General features: G+C 42.9%; 1 protein-coding gene across 10 annotated transcripts in view; it reads right to left on the bottom strand.

Moving 5' to 3' along the window:
- The window catches only part of CadN (neural cadherin), a 646,487-nt gene that overhangs the window by 235,737 nt on the left and 385,757 nt on the right, over positions 1-24,993 (bottom strand). For 7 of the 10 annotated variants that reach the window (XR_012965868.1, XM_076175969.1, XM_076175967.1 and 4 more), the window contains 13 exons: positions 21,326-21,517; positions 20,618-20,864; positions 19,568-19,784; positions 19,175-19,285; positions 17,561-17,726; positions 16,820-17,328; positions 15,037-15,270; positions 13,535-13,726; positions 11,377-11,567; positions 8,836-9,025; positions 7,885-8,067; positions 5,722-5,780; positions 2,486-2,616 (listed from right to left, as the gene is read on the bottom strand). Coding sequence is in view for 9 of the 10 variants with exons in the window: in XM_076175969.1 (XP_076032084.1) it covers positions 2,486-2,616; positions 5,722-5,780; positions 7,885-8,067; positions 8,836-9,025; positions 11,377-11,567; positions 13,535-13,726; positions 15,037-15,270; positions 16,820-17,328; positions 17,561-17,726; positions 19,175-19,285; positions 19,568-19,784; positions 20,618-20,864; positions 21,326-21,517 (2,622 nt within the window). In the remaining variant the exon portion in view is untranslated. Of the gene's footprint in view, positions 1-2,485; positions 2,617-5,721; positions 5,781-7,884; positions 8,068-8,835; positions 9,026-11,376; positions 11,568-11,933; positions 12,125-13,534; positions 13,727-15,036; positions 15,271-16,819; positions 17,329-17,560; positions 17,727-19,174; positions 19,286-19,567; positions 19,785-20,617; positions 20,865-21,325; positions 21,518-24,993 lie in introns of all 10 variants that reach the window. The other 3 variants (XM_076175966.1, XM_076175973.1, XM_076175971.1) reach the window with 1 other exon arrangement.

Raw genomic sequence — 24,993 nt, 5'->3', positions numbered from 1 at the left:
GAGCAGAATGGCTGTGTGGGAAAGGAGGCATAGACCTGATGTATTTTGATGATGATATAATTTAACGTCACAAACTCCCCCCTATCGGAAGGCTAGGACAGTGCCCCTCACAGAGGACTTTGTAGCTTAAATAAAATTTTACTCCAAAGATGAAGTTTGGGGAGAACATGAAAAGGGGCGAGACATGCAGGGCGAAGGAGATTTAAGAAAATGGTAAGAAATAAGGAGTGAAATGACAAATGGATATAGGAACAAGGAGGTGGGAGGGACAGAGAGGAGGAGAGGAAACCCCAATCCATCAACCCAACTTTGGTTTTCTCTTGCACAGGAGACCGGCCACAGCCCGTGGCAAGGCAAATGTGTGAGTGTCCTCTTTGTCTTCTGTGTGCTGGGGCCATTCAAGTGCCTGGTGGGGATGACCTGTGTGTTGTTGGCATGCCAGTCCCAATCCACAACACGCATTGCTTGTGATCTCTGTCTGTCTGTCTGTCTGTCTATCTCTCTCTCTCTCTCTCTCTCTCTCTCTCTGAGTTCCCGGGTGGAGTCCGATGAAGTAGAGAAGGGTGGGGAAGGGGCAAAGGATACAGGGGGAGTTGGAAGAAGGAAAGAGGAGTGATGGCGAAGGAAAGAGGAGTGATGGCGAAGGAAAGAGGGAAAGGGGAAGGAGAGGAAGGGAAAAGAGGGACAGGGAAGGAAAGGGAGGGAGGAAAGAGGGAGAAAGTATACAGTTTTGGAGCTATGCTCACCTGGTTTCTACTTTACATTTCTACTCATCACAATTTGGGAGAAAGTCATTTATGTTGCTGCCCAGGATTATTTCTTCTAACGTGTTCCACAAATTGATGAATCTGTGTGGAAAGCTGTGCTTCCTAACATCTTTCAATCAATCAGTCTTCCTCAATTCTGTGCTCTGACCTCTTGTTCTATTATCTCATACTAATCAATCCACTCTGTCCACTATTTTTCCTATTCTTGTTCTAAATATCATTATCATATCACCTCTCTCTCTTCACTCCTCCAATTGTGGTGGTTCCAGTTTTTCTCGTCTTTCCTTGTACACCTCATCAATCTTGCTGAGGATTGTTCTGGCCGTCACCCTTTGTATTCTATATTTTCATGTTTTTCTTTTTATATGGTGCCTACACCACTGCTGTACATCTATATATTTACCTAATTATAGTATATAGGAAAGGAGCAACACACATTAGGTCCCATCTCCTGTTCTCTAATTTTTAACATACTCAAATTCATGTACATTTCCAACAGTCTATATCCTTGATTTCCAATTATCATATTTAGATTTGCATTAATGCATTGTTCCAGTTTGGGCTATGTCACCATCTAAGTTATTCCAGGTACTTATGCATCCATACGGAAAACTGTATTTCTTCACATTCATTAGACGTATGGTCTTTCTTAATTTGTTCCCAGGACCTCTCGTACCGACTCCTGAGCCGCCACCATATTTTCCTAAGTTCCCCCTCCCCAACTTGCACTTTCTTCTTTTCTTCCCATTCACATCTGAATCTCTCTCTTTGACGCATTCACTTTCATTTGTAGAGCATGATCAGACACACTACCTCCTCATCAATATCTACATCCCATATCTCTCACCGATTAACGGCTAACTAAAACCACAAATTAAACACCATTTCCATTCAATAATCCCCACTGGCAAAGGAAACATGGACTGGAAGTGAAGCGTTTATTCCTGACGTTTCATCTATTGACTTTCTCTAAGTCAATAGATGAAACATCAGGAATAAATGCTTCACTTCCACTCCATGTTTCCTTTGCCGTGTTTATGCAACTTGTTCACGTGGATTTTCAATCCACACAGGGTTGAAGTTGTGGGTTGAAGAACACCACCAGGTCACTGGTCTAACACTTGTCAAGAGACAATACTGTATAAGACGACATGTAGGGATAAATCAAAGGGAAGGATGTTATGAACAGCCACTAAGGTTCTAGGCAGATGGGGGCTCCTGCAGCCTAACCATCATACTTAACCTGGAAATGTTTTGGGGAGAAAGGGAATCTGAAGAAAGCTCACAAAGGGTTCATGACAACTGTGCATCATCACTCATGGACCAAGACACCCTTCAATACTACAATAAACCCTTGCTATACCAAACCTCCTTACACTGAATTTCAACTACATCGACCCTAGTGAGACCTAGCAACCATTTGTCCAATATAACAAACATGGTTATATGCTGAGCAAGGTTTGGTAAGGAAGGGTGGGATACCTTTCTAGTATAACAACCATGCCCCCCCCCAACTAGTTTGATATATTGAGGGATTACTACCGGTATATATATTACAGTCATAATATGACCCAAAGTTCTATATGTGCAAAAACTTTGATATAACAAAAAGAACTTCAGTTATAACAACCAAGCCTTCCCCCTAATTAATTTGATATATCAAGGGTTTATTGTACCTACATGTCAACCCAAGAAGAACAATAAATAGGGTACATCACCTGTGTTGGGGCGTCCATTAGCATTGGGTCGAGCAGAGGCTGCACCGTCACGTGCTTCAACTTCTAAGGCATATGCTTGCTTTTCTTCTCGATCAAATTCAATACGTGTATAGATTTCACCAGTACGTTCACTGTAGGGGAAGAACATGCATAATTAAGAATAACAAACTTTTGGGGATGGGGCACTAATTAACAATATATCAAACACATATATTAAATATGTACATGCACCAAAAGGCTTCTTGCCCTTGTATGAAGGGTGGCCAAGCTGAAGTATATACCCACCCAACACCCAGTGACCCTCCCACTTTAGTACATCAAGGATGAAATGTCATCCTTGTGCCCTACCAACCACACTGCTTAGGTCAAAGGCAATGCAGTGAGACAGAACTTCCAGATCTGGTTACCACTTCAGCTTCATTACATGCGACACCCCTCACATGTACCCGTCACCACCCCATCCGAATACAAGTCGAACAATAATTGCAAGATTATCATCATTATTATCAATAATAATAATACAAACATATATACCAAGGGCTTTTTCCTCCAATAACAAGAGCAATGACCCGTCATTCAGGAGGTGCTAAGACAAAAGCGAGGGTGGAGGGGAGTGGAGTGTATTTAGGGATGGAATGGGTGGGAATGGTTTTATGCCTTTTTCTTTTTGGCTACCTCCCTTGTAAGGGGGAGAAAGCCTTGGTATATGTATGTATGTAACAACAGCAATAATGATAATAATACATACATACATACATACATATATCAAGGGCTTTTTTCCCCCTCACAAGGGAGGTAGCCAGAGTCAAAGACATAAATCCACTCATAACCATTTCATCCCCACATACTCCACGTCCATTCACCACCTCTCCCTCCCTATTTTCTTGGCTCCTCCTGGATAACAGGTCATCCCAGCATCTCGCCCGCTGCCCTAGGTCAGATGCGATGCAGAAAGACACAGTGCATCCACAGAAAGTCCTCTTCATTTAATTGGTGACCCCCCCCCTCTGTCCCGTCATGCAGAAAAAAAGATGGGGAGAAATCCCTTCAGGCTGGATCAAATACCATTCACACATACTTCCTAACCCCTTTCCCCCATCCCTCACCCATTCCCTTCCATGCATCACAGCATCATCTATACACAACCATTCTCCATTCACTTTTATCTTCTACCTTCTCCCTTCCTTCCTCAACAGACATTCCCCTCTTTCCCAACACCCTTTTTACACCATCTATCCATCTCATCCTTGGTCAGCCCCTCCTGTTCACTCCATCCCCCTCTTCCTTCCACACTTCTTTTATTAATCGTTCTTCACTCATTCTTTCCATGTGTCAACCTCATCTCCCAATTCTTTTCTATCCCTGCTCTCCTCATTTCTCACTCTAACCAGCCTAGTAACCCCTACCTTACTTCTCAGACACTGTCATGGATCCTCGCAAGTAAATCCAAAGAGCAACTACAACGATGGCCCCCACACTTTCAAAACTGTCATACAAAGAGATTGTCTAAACTAAAGTTACCTACCCTGGAACAAAGAAGAGAAAGAGGAGACTTGTTGGCTATCTCTAGAATCACAAGAGGTATGGCAGTCCTTGATAGAGAAGACTTACTAAATTGGGTTACAAGAAATACAAGAGGACATGGAAGGAAACTCAAAAAGGACAGTTATAGAAGAGACCTGAAAAAGAACAGCTTTCCCCACAGAGTGGTAGATGTATGAAACAAATTGGACAAATGATTGTTTGTGCAAAATCCATACATGAATTTAAGAACAATTTAGATACTGCAAGAAACAGAGACAGGACACCATGAGCGTAGCTCTCATTCCCATAAGATACAACTAGGTAAATACATTTAAACTTTCTTCCTCTCTTATGTTCCATGTTTCTGCCCCATACAGTGCTGTCAGCACAATCACCCCTTCATACAATCTCCTCTTAGCATCCATTCCCAAATGTCTATTTCTCATTATACTTTTTAATCCCCCAAGGCATTTATTTGGTTCTCTCAATCTACATTCTACCTCCACCTTCACTCCTTTTCCCACCACATTCACACCCAAGTATCTAATTAAGCTCTCCAATTCCTCCAGTCTCTCTCCCTTAATACTCACTTCCAATTTGCTGTCATCCTCTCCCCTTGTAGATCTCATCACCTTACTTTTACCCACATTTATTTTCAACTTTCACACACCTTCCCAAACTCCATCACTAACTTCCTTAATCTCCCCTATAATCTTGCCACTAGTGCAGTGTCATCAGCAAACAACAACTGGCTTACCTCCCACTTTTCTCCATTTTCTTTAACCACCTCCAATCCCCAACCCATTACCCTTGCTTTTACCTCTCACACCACCCCATCCATGTACATATTGAACAACCATGGTGACATGACACATCCCTGACGAAGACCTACCTTTACCTCAAACCACTCATTCTCTCCATTTCTAACACAGGCTCTACTACTCTCATAAAAACTCAACTGCCCTTAACCCCTTCCATACGGTGCCGCACACGTAGGCGTCATGGGGAGCGAGTGTATTCGCGAGGCTGCCATATCGGCGTCTTGATTATATTTATTGTAGTCGCCTGTGTTTACATTCTCTCAAATGTGCCCTGAATCCCATTCTCTGTGGTTTTCAAAATTCGCGGGTGAAAGAGAGAACGATCGATATAAGAGGTGACTATTTTATGATGCGAGTATTATTACGACACGTCGTACGGCTGGCATTGGCTGCTGCCACCGAGATCTAAGTCCATGACGCCTACGTGTGCGGCACCATATGGAAGGGGTTAACAGCTTTCCTCCAATCCCACATATATGCAAAACCTCCCACAAAAACTTCTTGTCTTCCCTGTCATAAGCCTTTTCCAAATCCATAAAGGCCCCAGAAACATCCTTACCCTTTGCTTGCCACAAAATTCTGATTCACACAACCCCATCTATTCCTCTCCTAATCCTCTCAATCTCAATCCAAACCCTCCCATAAGCCTTCCAAACTACAATCAACACTCTGATCCCTCTGAAACTACTATAAAAAAAAAGGGGGGGGGGGGAGAGAGAAGACAGTGCTGTGCCTATCTCCTCTTCACTGGAGGCAGGGAAATTTGCTAAGGAAATAAATCAATAAAATGAATAAATAAAATAAATAAATATATTAAAAAAATAATAATAATAAATAAATAAATAAAAAAAAATAAAATAAAATGAAATCTTAAACCAGTTTACCACTTACCGAATTTCGAAAAAGTCCCTTCCTTCATTTCGATCTCCATCCACTATCCGATATAAAACCTGCAAGAAAATTATACCAGGTTAATACAAACTACCACGATGTTAAAAATGCCTGTCCAAATACTCAAATAATGTTGCAGCAAGGGGAGCCCTCGCAGTCAGCAATAACTGGCACTTACCCTAGTACCTGACTCTATCTACACCAACTGGTATTTTTCATTTTATTCTAGCTGAAACTGGTTATTCTATTTGCCTATTTTAGTAGTGAAATGATTATACCTATTGTGATTAACCCACTCAGTGCTGTGTACCATTTTCTCTTATATTCTTGTTGCTGCCAGGCTATTTCATTTATCTTTATGGCACCCTTTCATCATCTGGGACGTCACAGCAAAATAGACAGCTTCTGCTGCTGCTACGAAGGACATCCTGATGCAAACTTCTCCCCTCTCTTTGCATCTGTTTTTATGTACTAGATGTTTCAATGACTGCTGTACATCAGTGCTTTCAGAAGTATACCCCTCTATTATGAATGTTTAACTTCTAATGATAGACACCATGCAGACTTGAGGAAGAAAAAAAAAGTAATGATGACTATGTTCTTCACTATTTGTGACTGCCTGACAATTGGACTTTTAACTACAATTAATGGGTGGGAGTGGTTTTTATTTCTTTGTTGTTTGTCTACCTCCCTTGTAAGGGGGAAAAAACCTTTGGTATATGTATACTACAATTAACCACTTATTTATGCATGATGTGGGCACGTGCTCTGAATCAGCCAAACACACCCGTTATAAGGACGATGGTCAAAGCATGACAACCACATCATAAATAAAATCTATTCAATTAACCTTCCCACCTCAGCACCTTGGAAATACAGTCACCCTGTCCCTCACCATGTTTGGGTTACAACTTCTACTTAAGAGAAGAAAGCAAGGCATAGATCTTCCACAGCAGGGTCTAACAGCCAAAGCTAGCTTACCCCATCTTCATTTTATTTATATATACATAATAAATCCTCCCTCTGTTTCATTCCCAATCCTCTCAAGCAAAGCCATCCCATACATCTTATCAACCATACAAACAGAACAATCCCTCTACAGCTACTACATTCATATTTGTCCCTTTTGCCCTTGTCTTGTAGAACTCTACACCTACTCCTGTCCACTAGAATACTTCACTCACTTGTGGACACATTGAAAAATCTCACTCACCATTTCACTATAACTACTCCCTTCATCAGACGCTATGCGACAACCATCTAATCCAGCTGCTTTACAACCTTTCATTTATTTTAGTGCTCTTTGTATCTCCTCTTTTCCCAAAGCTCTCATTTTCATCTCCCACAAAAGTCATCCACCTGGCATCTCCTACTACCACAAAGCCTTTTTATTCTCCTCCATATTCAACCAATCCTTGAAATACCCATCTTCCCCTAACTGCCTTCCACTTACATTAACATTATCCATTACCCTTTACCTCCTATTCTCTATTTGACTCTGCTTCCTCATTCTTAGCTTGTTTCTGTTCTTTTCAAAACTCTCCATCCAACACCTACCTCCACCTTATATCTACTTTCTTCTCGGACTCCCTCACCTTCCCTGCTGCTTCCAGCAACTTTCTTTTCTCTCCTATGATCCCCTACTTACTGCTCAACTATTTCATGGCTTTGGGGATAAACTTAGTAACCACGTAGTAAGCGCTGAAACTATCAGTTGTTTTAAAAAATGATTAGACAACTTTATGGATGGGGATGACAGGTGGTGATGGATACGGAAGTGCCTAGTGTAGGCCTTATGGTCTTTTGCAGTCTCCTTTATTTCTTATGTTCTAAGAAATTCACTCATTTTAATTAACCCCTTCAGAACTAAGAGGCCATCTTTTTGTTCCACTATCAAGTTATTTCATTAGCTACTATAATGTTACTTTATTCAGTTCTATAGTAAACCTTTCATAAGGATAATGCAAAATGTTCTACACGTTCACTCAATATTTCTTAAACGTTTCTACAATGGATCACAAAATCATCAGTGCACATTCCCAAACTGATAACATCTTCATTCTGTGGTCTCATGCTCCATCCATACTACACAATGACCCTTCTGTGACCCAGAGTATAACCGAGGTATTATGAGGTTCAAATATGATAAAAGACCCAACCTACCTCGTTATTTGGGTATGTTCCATCCTTGTCAATTGCATTGACCTGTGTAACCTTGGTCCCAATGGGTTCGCCTTCAAGAACAGTCTCCTGTTCTCTTTCCGTGAAGAGGGGAATCTCATCATTGACATCCTCCAAAACAACATAGATTGTTGCTTCTGAGGCCAATTGCTGGGGTCCATTGTTCTAGTGAAACATAAGCATGGCATGCGTTATAACAAAACATTGTACTCAAAAAATTTGAGAATCAGCAATAACATGGTAAATGCAATTCACTTTTCATGACAAAGGGGGGGGGGGAGGAGAAAGGGGGAGGGGGAAAAGTGGGGAGAGGAAAGAGGGGGAATGAGGTGAATAAGGAAAAGAAGAGGAAGAGAAGAAAGTTGGGGAAGATAAGAAAGTAAGGAAAGAGAAAAAAGGAGATAGAGAAAAAATGAGTGAAAATGAAAGAACAAAATAGAGACAAAGAGAAAATAAGAGCAAGAGAGAAAGAGAGAGAAAGAGAGGAGAGGAAAGAGAGAGAAAGAGAGGAGAGGAAAGAGAAAGAGAGGAGAGGAGAGGAGAGAGAGAGATAGAGAGGAGAGGTGAGAGAGGAGAGAGAGATAGAGATTCTTATACCGAGGCTGGATATTTTAGAATTGTTACCCTTCACCGCAACTGTACAAGTGAAACATATTTACACCAATGTATATATCAACACACAACGATGGTGAAAAGGACTACAGTACTGCTCCATACATAAGCCATTATTCAACAAACACAATATACTGTTAGTAAGGGCTCCTCAGCTCTACGTAAAGTAGTTGCAAAATCAAAGCTGCAGGTTCACAGCATTACTTTACAAAGATTCCTAGCTCAGGAACCTATTCTTCCATTTCCCAGAAAAAATGAGGACCAACACACTTGGAGCTCTCCAAGAAGTTCCTCTCAGTACTGAAGACCTCTAGAACTCACCTCTACTCTCACAGTCAAGTTGTACTCCTTGATACTCTCATAGTCCAGTGGGTGGTTAACCTTGATATCCGCCCACGTGTCTCCGTTGTCTGGTCGCTGCTGCAGGTAGAAGGTGTCGTGCTTGTTGGTTTGAGCAGTGGATCCTCTGATGATCCGATAGAACACTACTGGGTTGTCCTCGATGCCAGAGCTGGAGGGGTACGTTGTCAGAACAACATGAAGGGTTAGCTGGGCCTAATGGCACTAGAGTTTGGAAGTATTAACTTTGGAAATACTTGCAGAGCCAAGGTTCACGAACGACAAAGTACCCTAGTCATCATATATTCCATGTTAGCTATATAGTCACCAAAAAACCAAAATCACCAGTTAATAAAAAAATGATTTAATTTCTAATGCTATTCCCTGGTTTAATCCTAAAAATCTTATATAAAACATGAATTAGTGCAATATTAATGTACATATGCAATCCATGTCTAGTAGAAGTGCATAAGCAACCTTTATTAACGAAAAAAATATCTTTCTAGGTCTCTACATTGTAGCCATCTAGAATGCCCTGGGCCATAATTCACTCAATATCCTAGGAAGCTGAAATTCCCTATGCGTGCTACCTCCTGCCTTCTCAAAGCTATGACATTTCTTTTATCTACTTACAAGGAGCTGAGTACTGCTGCTGCTGCTGCTGCTATATACAATCTGATTAAAACTAAATCTACCTATTCATCTACAGCCATCTAGTTGTTTTAAATCAACTACGTGTCAACTGTGTGTACCCCAGCTGGGTGCGTGGGTGAGACCTCCACCCGCCAAGGACCCATGGGTCAAAGCCAGGAAAACAAGGCAAAACATTGCCAAAATGCTCCATGTGGCTTCAAGAAATTTTGGGTCCTCCATCACCTGGGAAATCTTAAAAAGTCTGGTTCACCCAGGTCACCTCAATAATGCAGGTCAGGGGGATTCTTCAAAATCGTAAAATTGTGAATCACGTCTCACCGATCGTCAAACTTGAGTGCCACGGCACAGGACTTGAAAATCCTCTAGGCCTAAAATAGTTGTGACCATGTTAATCAAAGTGGGCAGACAGAAAAAAAACAAAACAAAAAAATAAACAAATAAAAACATGGAGGGTGGGGGAGGGGGGCCCTTCATCCGACAGGCAGTTGCTGCTCCTCATGTTTTCGATCACTTCTGAACTTCTTTACCCCTTCTTTCAAAACCATGTAGGCATTCCCAGCTGGACAGAAACAACACTTCCAGCTTTGGCCATCCTGGATCACTTTGCTAGCCTTTGCCCTGCCTACTATCATGACTAGGTACTAACTCCTGACTACAATTCAGTACTCAATGCAAAGTTAATCTCTTTCTTGTTAGTATTCATTAGTAAAAAAATCCTAAAATCACAGCTCCTAGATGTAAAAAGGCTGTTTTTCCAAGCCGTTTAGCATATGCACTCTACCATGTAAGCTCTCACTAGGGCTTGCTTGCTTGCTTGCTTGCTTGCTTGCAAATGTCAGGCAACATCAAAACAATGCCTATGAATCAGGGTCTCAAAACAGACATGCGGAACTCTCCTGGCCTAAACATTCAACACAAAAACATTAAAAGCTTGCACACCAAAAGTCTGAAGCAGCTCACATTCTCATTTCTGTGTGACAATTGCGGCAGTCGTGTTTGCATTTGTAAGCGGCTTTCTAACACCTAGCAAAAATTATCACGTGCTACTTGCTACTTCATGTAACAAAACTAATTATGTACATTACCTATGAAACTATGTCATTTGTATAAAAAATCACTACAGTTATTGCCGGTATCAATTCAATGACAAAATATGATTAAAGATTAAATCTGTATAAAAATCTTTGGTATCACCACCAGTAGAAAACAAAAATAAAAAGTTCAAAGTGGGAAACCAACTACAAAAGACCTAAAGATGACCAACGGAAGCCATGCAGGTAAGAAAAAAAAAAAAAAGACGAAAAAAAAGAAAGAAAAAAAAAGAAAAATAAGAAAAAATAACAAGTCAAACGAGGTCCAACGGGCGCATGCAATGACGCATAAGTGCAAGGGAGGGCAGGGCCGGGGAGCAAAGGGTCAGCGTGCCAAATGCTCCAAAATTTCCAAACTGCCCTGAGTAGTTTGGGCACCGCCACACCACACTCATTTCTCACTTCCAGGCTTGCCCGCCACGGCCCATACACACACCTTCCTGTTATATAGACTTGCTAAGGGCTGTAATACTCTTACATGCATGACCTGAGGTCATTACACTAGCAGAAAATTGGGTGATAGCCACAGTTATCCATCTAATGAGTGGGTAGTTCACTACCTCGTGTAAGAAGAAACAAAAACTAAGTACTACTTTCTCCTTCTTCACTCTTGTTTTTTAAATTTTGACTAAGTGGTGGAAGACTGGCTGGAAGGTATATGTGTGCAGCTGAGTGTGGGCTGGTGGCATGAGTGTGGCATGAGTGGCGTGAGTGTGCAACCACCACCGTGCATGGGGCAAAACGGCCCAGGCAGGAGTGGCAGGGTAGCACAACAGACCTGGCCTTCACTGAGATTACTCCTGCCCCTACAGGCCTGTTTTCCTTGATGTAAATGGGGCCATAGATGGACTGGGTCCATACGGGTGGGTTGTTGGCGCGGTCCACAACGTCAATCTGAACGTCCACAGTGCGAGAGAGCGGTGGGAACCCTTTGTCCTGAGCTACAGCGGTCAGGCGATACGACTCTCGCTGTGGTGCCATTTGTGGAGAGAGTGAATATTAAGGTTAGTAATGTTAGTGTGTCTGTAGACTCTAACTACCTTTTAGTAGTAACTTTAAATAAAAATTGTGAAGGTAAAGAAAAAATCTGCATCGGGTTAAAACTGCGCTGGAACTAGAGAAAAATAGGAAATGAAAATGCTAACATAAGCAATAGAGAGGGCTGGGCCACGGGGTGGCAATGTTAGTATTGGTGGTTACCCTTCACCTCGTACCCCCCCACGGCAGCCCCCACTACACTAGGCACTATACTGGCGGCTACAACTCCCCACTGGACAACACTGCTTCTTCCACAGCTGTGTTGCCTTGGGAGCTTGAGCACCAGCAAACACCAACCTGGCCTTGATGGAGTACACATTCTTGCTCACACTTATGTTCTCTGGGATGGTGATGGGACCGTAGACAGTCTGATCCCAAACTGGGGGGCGATTGGCCCGGTCCACAATAGACAAGTGGACCAGGACCTCTGAGGACATCGGAGGGGTCCCTTGGTCCATGGCTACTACCACCACTTCGAACTCAGCACGCTAAATATATATTATAGAGTCACACAACACAACAACAAAAATTAGAGAAAAGAAAAATTGATATGTGGAAAAATTAAAAATTAAAAATATCCACAAAAATAAAAGCAAGGAGTATCTATAAAATGTGTTGTCAAACAGATGAGAAGACAAAAGACATTATTATTATTTCCCAATACTGCAATTGTATATACTGAGATGGGAACCAATGCAAGGTTGTAGCAGTCAAGGAACTGAGTATACTAGTCCATTTAGGGTGTCTAGGTAGGGCACAGGGTGCACATAGGGTCACACAAATGCCAGGTAACTCAACCAGGACACACAAAACATACTTACTCATCTACCATCTACCTGTTGGCTCTTCTGCTTTACCTCATAGCTACCAAGAATTTTGTATCTATCAACAGGTAAATAGCTCCACTGCAGGGGCTCCTAATTGGCTTAGAACCTATAGTACTTCACCGTAAAACAGGTCCGGCACTAAATAATACTTCTTAAACAACTATTCTCTTGGTTTGATTTGTAAATAGCTCCAGTACTCGGATCAAAATGCATCACAAAAACTATTAGCTTACTTGGGGGTGGGGTGGGGGGGGGATCATTATCTTCATTTACTATATTTAAAAAACTAAGTACTTCTGAAAGGGAACATAGTTCAGCTCTTTAAAGGTCCAACAATTACAGGTGATAATCTTAGGGAATCATGATACTTACTGGAACACATTTACTTACAAAAGGCGGACATGACTTGGATAAAAAACGTAAAACAAAAAAAAATAAACATAAGTATTCTTACAAATTATCAAGAACATATTATGAAAACAAACAAAATGTCCACAAGTACTGTCTCATATCTCATTTGACTAACTACAAATATCAACAGTCTCTCTCCAGATGATCAAGTTAGAAAAGAAAGTGAAGGCCCCACACATGCTCCCTTACTGTTAAGCAAAATGCTTGTGCCCACGAAGAAACTCACAACTGGTTTGATAAAACTTGGGACTTGACATTATTATATAAACTGCGGGTAAACAAGTATTTCATACAAATTCTCTTTTGTGGAAATTCAGAAGAAAATAGTATTGACAGACTAAGACTTTTCTTTAAGTTTGCTGGGACTGAAAAGTAGGCAATAACTATTATGAACAAATCAGACCCATTATCAGAAACTTGGAATTCATGACTTTACAAATTTTTTTCTCAAATCATTACAATTCATAAGCCCCTTTGATTTTTTTTTTATTAAAACAATTGACAAACTGGAAAGGATTCACTCAAATTATTCCCTTAACTAGAAACTTTATATTTGTGACCTCTCAACATATCTGACACCCACAATTATGGTTCATTCTTCCCAGAGTATTCCACAGATTCTCCAGAAGTGAACCTTCAACCCTAAACCAGTTCACTCACGTCAAGTGGTTTCTTCAGCATGATCCATCCAGACTCGGGCTGGATTTCAAAGTACTCCACATCGGTGGGGTTGGAAGCCATGGTCAAGTTGTACATGATGGCACCATTGTTGTCAGCATCTTCGTCACTTGCTGAGACACGCAAGATGTTTGCGCCAACATTGGTATCCTGTTTGACATTCTCAACATATTTCTGTAAAATAAAATTGCATCATTTTATTAAATGTATGGAGTCATTAAAAAGCAAGAAAATACAGAAATGAAAACACTGATATGAAACTATATACCATAATATTCACTATCAATCTCTTGTTCTTACAAGAAAAAATCTATGCCTGGCATATACTATATTTTGAAAACAAAAGATACTTCACAAGAAAAAATTCTTATCTAGCACATTAACTCTTTCACCTACATTGTGGATAAGAGGTATTACAGGTACAATTGCCAGCACTTAAAACTGGTAAAAAGCTGGAATAAACACTTTACCTGTACAAGGAGCTGACTGCACAAGTTTTATACATTCACAATGGACTGTGGCGGCAACCCTACAGACCAGTGATGCAACGTGCTATAGGATGATCTTTACTCAAATAAGAAAGATGATATCTAACATGTACTATCACCCTTTCTGCCATCATTCTTAAATCTCTCCTATACAAATTGTGATCACTTCTTCAGCATGATATTATCCCCAATGACAGAAATTAAGATTAGTGGGAATGAAATACAATTCACCTTCTTTGTAACAAGTGCGTCATTGCTTATATTGTAACATCAGGCTATGCATGATGTTAATGATGATTTGGTTTTAAGTCACAAACTCCCCCCTACCTGAAAGCTAGGAACCCCTTACAGTGGACTCTGTAGCATGGAATTTAATGAACTATACCTTTGGTTCAACTCGCCCCTAGCAGGATTCGAATCATCATCACCACAACCTTCACCGTAAGTAATGACACCCTCACCCGCTCAGCCAGCAGTATGTTAACATTGTATCATTTCATAAACAAACACAACAATGAAGGAAGCCTGCCCATGTTGGTCCTTTGAGATAGATTTCAAGAAGAAGAATCTCTCCCATCATTTGTTTTCAAACCCCATCAACATCCTCATCACTATGTGGAAATGCATGACAGTTTCCAGACTGATACCAAGATCTCAATCAGCTTCAACTACCTTTCCTCCATTTTTTTTTATATTAGGAGGGCTGACAATGAGCAGTTGCTCCTCCATCCTTCCTCATAGCAGCCAATGACAATGCACAGAGACATTCCCACACTAATGTGACACAACTACATTTCTTCCCAGAAATATCTATGGACTGCTGCCGCCTACTGTAGAGCCACAAGTTTCTTGTCTGTGGAACTTGAAGCAAGAGTTGTTACACTTGTTTCAGCCACTGTACCAATTATAAATGCTGGCAACTAGATGTTAGCTAATTTTTCTCCACAACATTTTCTACCAAAGAAGAGCATCCCAAACATAATGAAAACTACTAACTTGTCTGTCGAAAAGAGGTGGGTTGTCATTGATGTCGGTGATTTCAACAGTGAAGGAGCAGACACCTTCCAATGATGGGTCTCCATTATCTGTCGCTTTTACAGTGACAGAAACAAATTTCCCATCCTCTCCCTCACGGTCGAACACTTTGTTAGTCGTCACTGCACCAGTTTCAGGATCAACTGTGAATTTCGTTCCCTTCTGATTTGGTTGTTGCACAATACTATACCGAACCTGAAAAAATATATAACAATTAAATATTAACCAATAAAAAATGTGTATGGTGTTACCAATCTTGAAATTATTCTTGAGAGGCATTGTTAAACCAATAAACTATCTATATATCACCATGTGCTCTTGACCTATAACAGATGCACAATGGAGTGGTGAGAAAATAATGTAGGATTCTCATTGCTTAAGTTTTAATACTATATAATATTTAAAGTATATACAGGCAGTAAGTCTTCTAATAAACAAATTTTGTTGAAGGTGATGCTGTTTTCTGAAAACAGCATCACCTTCAAATAGATAATATTTTAACGTTTTTCTGAAAACAGCATCACCTTCAACTAGATAATATTTTAGCAATCTGTGGTTAACCAATCACCTGTACACCCATACAGACCTTCTGCCTCCTCTCCTGAGCCTTTTCAACTTCTATCTCTCACTCAAAGTTCTGGAATATCCTCAATCACCCACACACCATTCAGCACCAGATAACAAGTGAACATGGCAAAGTGGAAACTTTGTATTCATACATATACCAAAGGCTTTTCCCCCTTACACGGGGGGTAGCCAAAAAGAAAAAGTCATAGAAATCACTCCCAACCATTTCATTTCCCATATATTCCACTCCCATCCACCCTCCTCCCTCCCTTCTATCTTGGCACCTCCTGTAGTCAATTTATTCCCAACGTTTCAATTCCCATCCAGGAGCCTTCCTCATGGGTTAGCACAATGAAAGTTTTAAATCTTGATTACTATTGTGAAGATGATATGGTTTAACGTCACACACTCCCCCCCTATCGGGAGGCTAGGATGGTGCCCCTCACAGAGGGCTTTGTAGCGTGGAATTTAATGAACCATGCCCTTGGTTCAACTTCGCCGGTGGCAGGATTCAAACCACCCTCACCTCAACCTTCACCGCAAGTAACAATGCCCTAACCCACTTAGCCAACGCGCTTCCTTGATTACTATTGTAACACACGAAATGGATTCCTGGACAGGACAAAATACCGAGAGCAAACCTACAACTTGCATCTAGGGTTTCTATTTTACCTTGTTCTAATTCAGGACCCCCAGCTATTTGTGAATGACAACAAACTGTCACATGACCCTTGAACAAACAGCTACTGCAAAGGAATACACTAATGTTTTTTCTTCTACTGTAAAGACCTGAACCCTCAAGACATCCCCTTCATAGTACCACTACACTTAAAACAGGCCCATATTTTTCACACGTACTCCCTCACCCCCCATCCCCCACCCACTCCCCCTCATGCCTCATGCATCACAGCATCATCCATACACATTCTCCATTCACCCCTATCTTCTGTCCTCTCCTGTGCTTCCTCAACAAAGATTCCCCTCTTTCTACTACAACAAAATTATTTTACTATTCTTAACAGATTTCCCACATTCACAATACACTTCATAAAACTTTTCTATCAACTATGCCATACACCTCCAAATACATGAAAGCCCAAAGGAAGAACATCTCTGCCCTTTCTCAAATTAATTTAAATACAAATAAAAGTCTACAATGAAGTAGACAACTACTCACCTGACCATTAACACCTTTGTCTTCATCAGTGGCTTGAACTGTAATGACAGATGATCCATTTGGAGCAGACTCTTCAACTTTTGCATGATAGGATGTACAGTCGTGGAATATTGGTTTGTTGTCGTTAACATCAGTGATGAATACAACCACGACGGCTGTCGAGGTATGAGGGGAGTGAGAGCCTCCGGGACAACACTCGCCATCATCTACAGCTGTTACATTCAACTCATACTTATCACGATCCAGCGAGATCTGACCAGGATGTAATCGGATCACACCCGTCATCTTTTCTATGACGAACTGCCCCGAATTTTTCTCGCCTCCAACAAATCCGAACTCTACATTATCACCATCCTTGTCTGAAGCAACGACAGTTGTCACCAGAGTGTTGGGTCCGGCATTTTCATCTACATTGGGAGTGTACACCTGCTGTGAAAATTTTGGCTCCTCATCGTTCTTGTTCTTGGTGTAAATACGGATAGTGGCCGTTCCTTCCTTGGGAGGCTCACCTAGTAATTTAAAGAAAATACAAAATAAAAAAACAATACTGGGGAAAAATGTATCTTTTCCCTGCAACTTTGCCAGCACTTGATAAATCCATCTAGCCCCACAACCAAAAGAAAGAGGATGGGTGGGACTAGATTTCTCATCTATTTGAGCTACTAGATGTGGTAATGGGGATTTTTGAGATGGACAGCAGTCAGAAGATAGAGCTAAATAAAAGTATATCAATATCCTCACCTCTATCAGTAGCTGTGACAGTGAACTCATAATAAGCATTGTTGTCATCAGCGTCCAGTGTTTTCTTGTTGTAAATGATTCCCTTATTGTCCACTTTGAAGTGATCATCTGACACAGAGTACACAATCTCAGCATTGGAGCCTGAATCTTCATCACGTGCCTTGACCTGTGGAAAAAATAAATAAATAAAACGCTTGATAATACTGGTCAAATCACCAAGACAATTCAACTTGTCATTAACCCCCACCTACTCTCATGACCTATTAAACTTATTCTCGATAATGCCATTTTATTAACCTATGTCTTATACTCTTCTGTGGGGGTAAAGGGTTGGCGCTACTTGGATTTGTACTCCATGGTACACCATGGAGTACTTACTTTATTCAGAAGCAATCAATCAATCCCCACAATTTGATTCATCTATCGCTGTCCCTTCAGTAGGGAAAGGGGTCAATCCCTTCTCTATATTGACGTCTCAGCTGAATAAAATAAATTTACACAAGCTAGAATAATGTCCCTACTATCCGTACAGAACATGCAATTCACTGTGGGGCACCTAAATTAAGTGACACTTGTGGTGATCTTGCAAGATGGATGCCAAAGACTCCCATCCCCATAGTCCACCATCAAAACCCATTCATACCCGCATCTCTACTTGGAGATGCAACACAGATGGGCTGGCACCCTTTGTAAACCGTGTCCAAGATATCTCTATTACCTTTGACTATTACGACAACTTTTTCATGTAAAGATAGGTGACTAACACAAATATTCTTAATTAATACAACCCCACGGTGACTGGCAATAGTCCTCTGAACCTCCCACAGATCTCTCAGGGAAAAAACTTTGGACTGCTGTCTGTGTTGTATCAGTATGAGACTGTTTCTATGAAACCAGCTGAAAGTAGCAAGGGGGAGGGGAACAATCACTGGCTATATCTCTCCATGTGTGAAAAAATAGAAGAAATGGAGTTGAAGTTAACTGAAAGATCTTGGGCCATGTGTCAACTCCTGATGGAGGAAAATGGACAGCATTACTGTACATCTTACAGGATCACCACACAGAGGTACCCATCATTGGCTTCGTCTCTCCGAATGAAACTCTGGACTGCTGTCTGTTGTATTAGTGTGGGACAGTTGCCACCACACTAGCTGAAAGCAGCTGCTAGTTGTCAGCTCTCTGTGTGATCAATTGAAGTGACGGATTGATCTCTACGAGTGAAAAATTCTAAAATATACAGTTGAAGTTGACAGAGATCATGGGCCCAGGCTGTACCTGAAAATGGGTAGCTTTGCTGTCCATCTTGCAGGACCACCACATGCACACACCCATCACTGGTCCCAATGACTAACATTATCTAATCAATGAGATTCTGTTCCAATACATATCATACATACCAATGGGGCTTTACCCTTTTACAAGGTAGGGGCCAGGTCAAAACACATACTCACCCCACACCCATCCAAACCTATTCATCACCCCTCCCATCATAGCACTTCATGAATACTGGGTCATCTCCGGACCCTGCCATATTACTTAATCCAATCAGTTCAAAGAAAATTGTTATCATGCATGGGATTATGTACATCAAGACTGATACTCTATAATACATACCTTCAGAATGGAAGATCCAATAGGAATATCTTCATCGATGTTATGTGCTTGGTAGTCAGGGAGGTCAAACTTCGGAGGATTATCGTTCACATCTGTCACTTTAATAGTAAGCTGTAACAAAAAATACAAAATTAGTAACAAATTCCTACAACAAAATAATAAATCTGACTCCCCAGTTTCAAAATACAATTCTAAAAAACCCTAATCTATGGGATTTTGTTGTGATACAAAAATCTCTCCAATGTGCATCCACTAATCTCTAAGGCCAACACTGGAGGTGCTGATGATATGCAAAACAGCATCATCTTATGGCTGCAGATGTTTTTTAGAACAAGCCTTTGAATATACTTCAGAAGTTAATGTACAGTACATTACAAACAACTGGCAACCTACATCAACCGATGTTGAAAATCCTCCTGAATCTTCTGTGGCCGTAACCATCAACTGATAGATGTGTGGCTGTCTAACATCTTCAAAGTCAAGTTCCTTTGCAAGACGGACAATGCCCGATGTAGGTCCAATGTTGAAGGTGCCAGCACCCTGACTCTTGGCATTGAGGGTATAGCGGATCTCACGGTCGGCAAATGACTTGGCCTTCACAGAAATGATGCTGAAAAGCAAGAAAAAAATATAATTTACTGTAACATAAGGCATGGAGGGCATTACAGTGCAATGGTACCCTGTTGGGCCAAACCCAGCAGAAAACAACAACTGAATATTGTGGCATTTTCTGTCACAAAGTAAATCTGTCACACGTGCTGCAAAAAATGTGCCTAAACCATTTTCACCCTTGTTAAGTTCATGGTCAGTTCAAACCAAATTCCCACATTGGAAACAAAAATCGACTCAATCATCCCTCTCATTTCAGCACAGAGATGGTCTACAATGTTCCTTCCCACACTACTCACAAATGCCATACAGCAAGGCACAGCTCTTCCACAGTAGAGCCTAACAGGCAAAACCAATTTACCACCCCTCCCTTCCCTTCCCCATTGCTTTTTTTTTATCCACTCTATTAAGCTAACAAGAACATCCTTTCAAGCTGTGTGTAAACCACAGAAAAATCATCCACACTATCTTGGCAACTGAGGGATGAATTTATCCCTTTCTTCGGTGTTCCCACAATATCTTATCCAACTCTGCATGTACCAAGGCAAAAGAGGGCATGGCAAAACAAGTGAAACATCCTTACATGCCTTCCCATATATTTGGTACACTAATCCTTTTACAACAACAATGTATATATGTTACGGGTTTAATTTTGACCAGTAAAAGACAAATCTGTTCCACTTGAATCATACCAATGAAATCAATTCTTTTCCTACTATGAAACACACATACTAATTCTGGCCAATGCCAAACTATTACATCTAGCTTTATCACTGCCAAGGTGTTAATAAATTTTTAGAAAATAAAAATACACTAGAAAGTGCTTCCACTTACTCAGAATCCTTGGCAGCATTTTCAGGAATAGTTTTCTCATATTTTGGGAGGTAGAACTGGGGTGGTCGCTTGCCACCGACAATTGACAGCCTTTCTTCTGAGGTAGCCTGGAAATGCTTATCATCTAGCCTTCCATTCTGGTCTTCTGCTTTGACGTACAAAACGTATTCCATGTCCAACTGGAACATTTCATTCCCACGTGTTCGCACCACACCAGATTTCTCGTCAACTTCAAATCGACCTCCGGCTGCAAAAGTTCAGTAGTGTTAACCTTCTTCCAAAATGGAATAGAAACCTAAAATGGTTTCTCCTCTTCAAAACATATACAAATACACACAACACACATGTTGGTCTTCAAGAGTTCATGAGTACATTTGACAAAACTGCTGTATTTTTTTTAAATATTGGGGGTTGGGGAGGCCATTAAATCAATCAAAGTTTCTATACAAAGAGATAATCAGCTATAATGATGCAAATACCATTTTCTCAATTATCATATTTTTTTCTAATATGTCAAAATTTGCAACTCCAATTGGGTTTGACTTTATAAATGGTCCTTGTACATAGCCTGTATATGCAAGCCCCCGCCCCAACTAAAAACACATCAAAGGCCTTTTCCCCTTACCAATACATAACCACTTCATAAACCAAACTCATCTCATGCCCCTCCCTATATAACTTATACAAAGAAATTTACACATCACTCACTTCGGTCTCGTACAAGGAAGTAATGGATGTCATGATCCTTGTCAGGATCTCTAGCTTGCAGAGTGAAGACGGGAGTGTTGGGTGGAGCATTCAGCTTCACCACAGCTTGCATGGGCAGAGGCCGATTGATGAAGTATGGTGCCTCGTCGTTGACATCCGTGACCTGAAGGATGACTCGCTGGTTGTCCGTGACTGCAAGAGGAATAAAATGCTAAAGTACACGTAAGACAAAGTACACAAATAACACAAGTCCTATTCAGGCATAATTATCGAAAGTGCGCTAATATGACAATGTACCTCAATCAACACATGAGAATACTTTGTGAAGATTTCTGAACCTAACTGTAATTAAATACAACACTGATGGTTCTGCTGGCATTTCAAGCAAGTGCAGGTTACTACGCGTTATTCCATGAAAAGTAATTTATTTAATGATAATAATACATCTGGAATTTGGTGGATCAATGGACTCAAGAGGCAATAATTTGCCAACTTCTTTTACAACATTAAGGTTGGTCAGATAAACTGTTTTCTAAAATGAATTTGTGGCACGAAGACGAGCTGGATAGCATCATACAAGAAAAGTCTCGGCAAGCAAGTTATGATGGCCTCGCACGTCTTTAGCGGACGACGAAAAGGAGGAAAAGAACGAAGATGGAGAGAAAAAAAAGGACAGGACAGGAAGGAAGAAAGCAAAATGTGGAGGAGAGAGGAAAACGGGAAAAGAATTATGAGGAGGAGAAAGAATAAAGGAAGGTAAGACAGGAAGGAGAGAACGGGGTAGAATGGGTAGAGGAGAGAGTGGAAGGGGAAGAGGAGAAAGCGGAGGGGGGAAGAGGAGAGACTGGAAGGTGAGTGAAGAGGAAAAGGGGAGGAAAGAAGAAAAGGGGAGAAGAGAGGCGGAAGCGAAAGGAGAAGGGAAGCGAAAGGAGAAGGGGCAGGGAAGAGAAGGGGAGGAGGTGTAACAGGAGGGAGGAGGGGAGGAGGCAGACAGGTGAGGAGGAGAGAGAGGAAAATGAGAGAGAGAGGAAAATGAGGAGTGAGGGAGGAAAAGGAGAGACAGACAATAAGGGGAGGTAGGAGAAGAGAAGAGAATGATGAAAGGAGAGAGGATGGTGATGGGAGGAAAGAAGTGACGGGAAGAAGAGAGGGAGGAAGGGGGAGGAAAGAGGAGGGGATGGAGGGAGGGGATGGAGGGAAGGGAGGGAGGGAGGGAGGGAGGGAGGAAAGGATGGAGGGAGGGAGGGAGGAAAGGATGGAGGGAGGGATGAGAGGAGGGGGATGGGAGGAGAGGAAAGGAGGAAGGAGAGGAGGAAAGAGAGGAAGAGGGAGAGGAGGGTGAGGAGGAAGAATGGAAGGGTGAGGAGGAAGAATGGGAGGGTGAGGAGGAAGAATGGGAGGGTGAGGAGGAAGAATGGGAGGGTGAGGAGGAAGAAGGGGAGGGTGAGGAGGAAGAATGGGAGGGTGAGGAGGAAGAATGGGAGGGTGAGGAGGAAGAAGGGGAGGGCGAGGAGGAAGAATGGGAGGGTGAGGAGGAAGAATGGGAGGGTGAGGAGGAAGAATGGGAGGGTGAGGAGGAAGAATGGGAGGGTGAGGAGGAAGAAGGGGAGGGTCAGGAGGAATAATGGGAGGGTGAGGAGGAAGAAAGGGAGGGTGAGGAAGAAGAAGGGGAGGGTGAGGAGGAAGAATGGGAGGGTGAGGAGGAAGAAGGGGAGGGTGAGGAGGAAGAAGGGGAGGGTGAGGAGGAAGAATGGAAGGGTGAGGAGGAAGAAGGGGAGGGTGAGGAGGAAGAAGGGGAGGGTGAGGAGGAAGAATGGGAGGGTGAGGAGGAAGAAGGGGAGGGTGAGGAGGAAGAAGGGGAGGGTGAGGAGGAAGAATGGAAGGGTGAGGAGGAAGAATGGGAGGGTGAGGAGGAAGAATGGAAGGGTGAGGAGGAAGAAGGGGAGGGTGAGGAGGAAGAATGGGTGGTAGAGGAGGAAGAAGGGGAGGGTGAGGAGGAAGAATGGGAGGGCGAGGAGGAAGAATGGGAGGGCGAGGAGGAAGAATGGGAGGGCGAGGAGGAAGAATGGGAGGATGAGGAGGAAGAAGAGGAGGAGGGTGAGGAGGAAGAGGAGGAGGGTGAGGAGGAAGAAGAGGAGGGTGAGGAGGAAGAGGAGGGCGAGGAGGAAGAGGAGGGCGAGGAGGAAGAAGGGGAGGGTGAGGAGGAAGAAGGGGGGGTGGGGAGGAAGAAGGGGAGGGTGGGGAGGAAGAAGGGGAGGGTGAGGAGGAAGAAGGGGAGGGTGAGAAGGAAGAAGGGGAGGATGAGGAGGAAGAATGGGAGGATGAGGAGGAAGAATGGGAGGGTGAGGAGGAAGAATGGAAGGGTGAGGAGGAAGAATGGGAGGGCGAGGAGGAGGAATGGGAGGGCGAGGAGGAGGAATGGGAGGGTGAGGAGGAAGAATGGGAGGGCGAGGAGGAAGAATGGGAGGATGAGGAGGAAGAGGAGGGTGAGGAGGAAGAGGAGGGCGAGGAGGAAGAGCAGGGCGAGGAGGAAGAGGAGGGCAAGGAGGAAGAGGAGGAAGAGGAGGGCGAGGAGGAAGAGGAGGGCGAGGAGGAAGAATGGGAGGATGAGGAGGAAGAGGAGGGTGAGGAGGAAGAGGAGGGCGAGGAGGAAGAGCAGGGCGAGAAGGAAGAGGAGGGCGAGGAGAAGAGGAGGAAGAGGAGGGCGAGGAGGAAGAAGAGGAGGGCGAGGAGGAGGAAGAGGAGGGCGAGGAGGAAGAAGAGGAGGGCGAGGAGGAAGAAGAGGAGGGTGAGGAGGAAGAAGAGGAGGGTGAGGAGGAAGAAGAGGAGGGTGAGGAGGAAGAAGAGGAGGGTGAGGAGAAAGAGGAGGAGGGTGAGGAGGAAGAGGAGGAGGGTGGGGGGAGGAGGAGGGTGGGGGGAAGAGGATGGTAAGGAGGGTGAGAAGGAAGAGGAGGAGGGTGGAGGAAGAGGAGGGAGAGGAGGAAGAAGGTGTTGTAGAAAGAAGAGTGGAGTAAAAGTAGAAGAGGAGGGGGAGGAGTAAGAATTGGAGAAAAGTGAAATACAGAAAGAGGAAGAGGAAGAGGAGGGGGCAGAGGAGGAAGGGGAGAGGGGAGGGAGGAAGAGGGGAAATACAAGGACAAAGGGGAGGGCGTGGGGGTTAAAGTTGAGGGCAAAGAAGAGGAGAAAGGAAGGGGGGAAGGGAAGGGGGAAAGGGAAGGGGGAAGGGAAGGGGGAAAGGGAAGGGGGAAAGGGAAGGGGGAAAGGGAAGGGGGAAAGGGAAGGGGGAAAGGGAAGGGGGAAAGGGAAGGAGAGAAGGGGGAAAGGGAAGGGGGAAGGGGGAAGGGGGAGGGAGGGAGGGAGGGAGGGAGGGAGGAGGAGGGGTATGGGGAAAGGGGAGACCGGAGGACGAGTTCGGGTGAGGGAGAAGGAAAAGGGAAAAGCGAGATCGAGCGAGCGAGTGGGATATAGATATAGAAAGAGAAAGTGAGAGTGCGAAAGTGACATAGGGAGGGAGGGAGGGAGGGAGGTAGAGAGAGAGAGAGGGGAAGAGAGGGGAAGAGAGGGGAAGAGAGGGGAAGAGAGGGCGAGAGAGAGAGAGATGTGGGGGGAGAGATGGAGGGTGTGGAGAGTACTGAAAAATCGCTCACACGCGGAGGGGAGGGGGAGGG

This window comes from Oratosquilla oratoria, chromosome 38 (genome assembly GCF_046742065.1).
Source record: "Oratosquilla oratoria isolate Oo_2021 chromosome 38, ASM4674206v1, whole genome shotgun sequence".
NCBI classification, from domain to species: Eukaryota; Metazoa; Arthropoda; class Malacostraca; order Stomatopoda; family Squillidae; genus Oratosquilla; species Oratosquilla oratoria.
The sequence above is the reverse complement of the archived record's forward strand: the minus strand, read 5'-3'. Positions and strand labels throughout refer to the sequence as shown.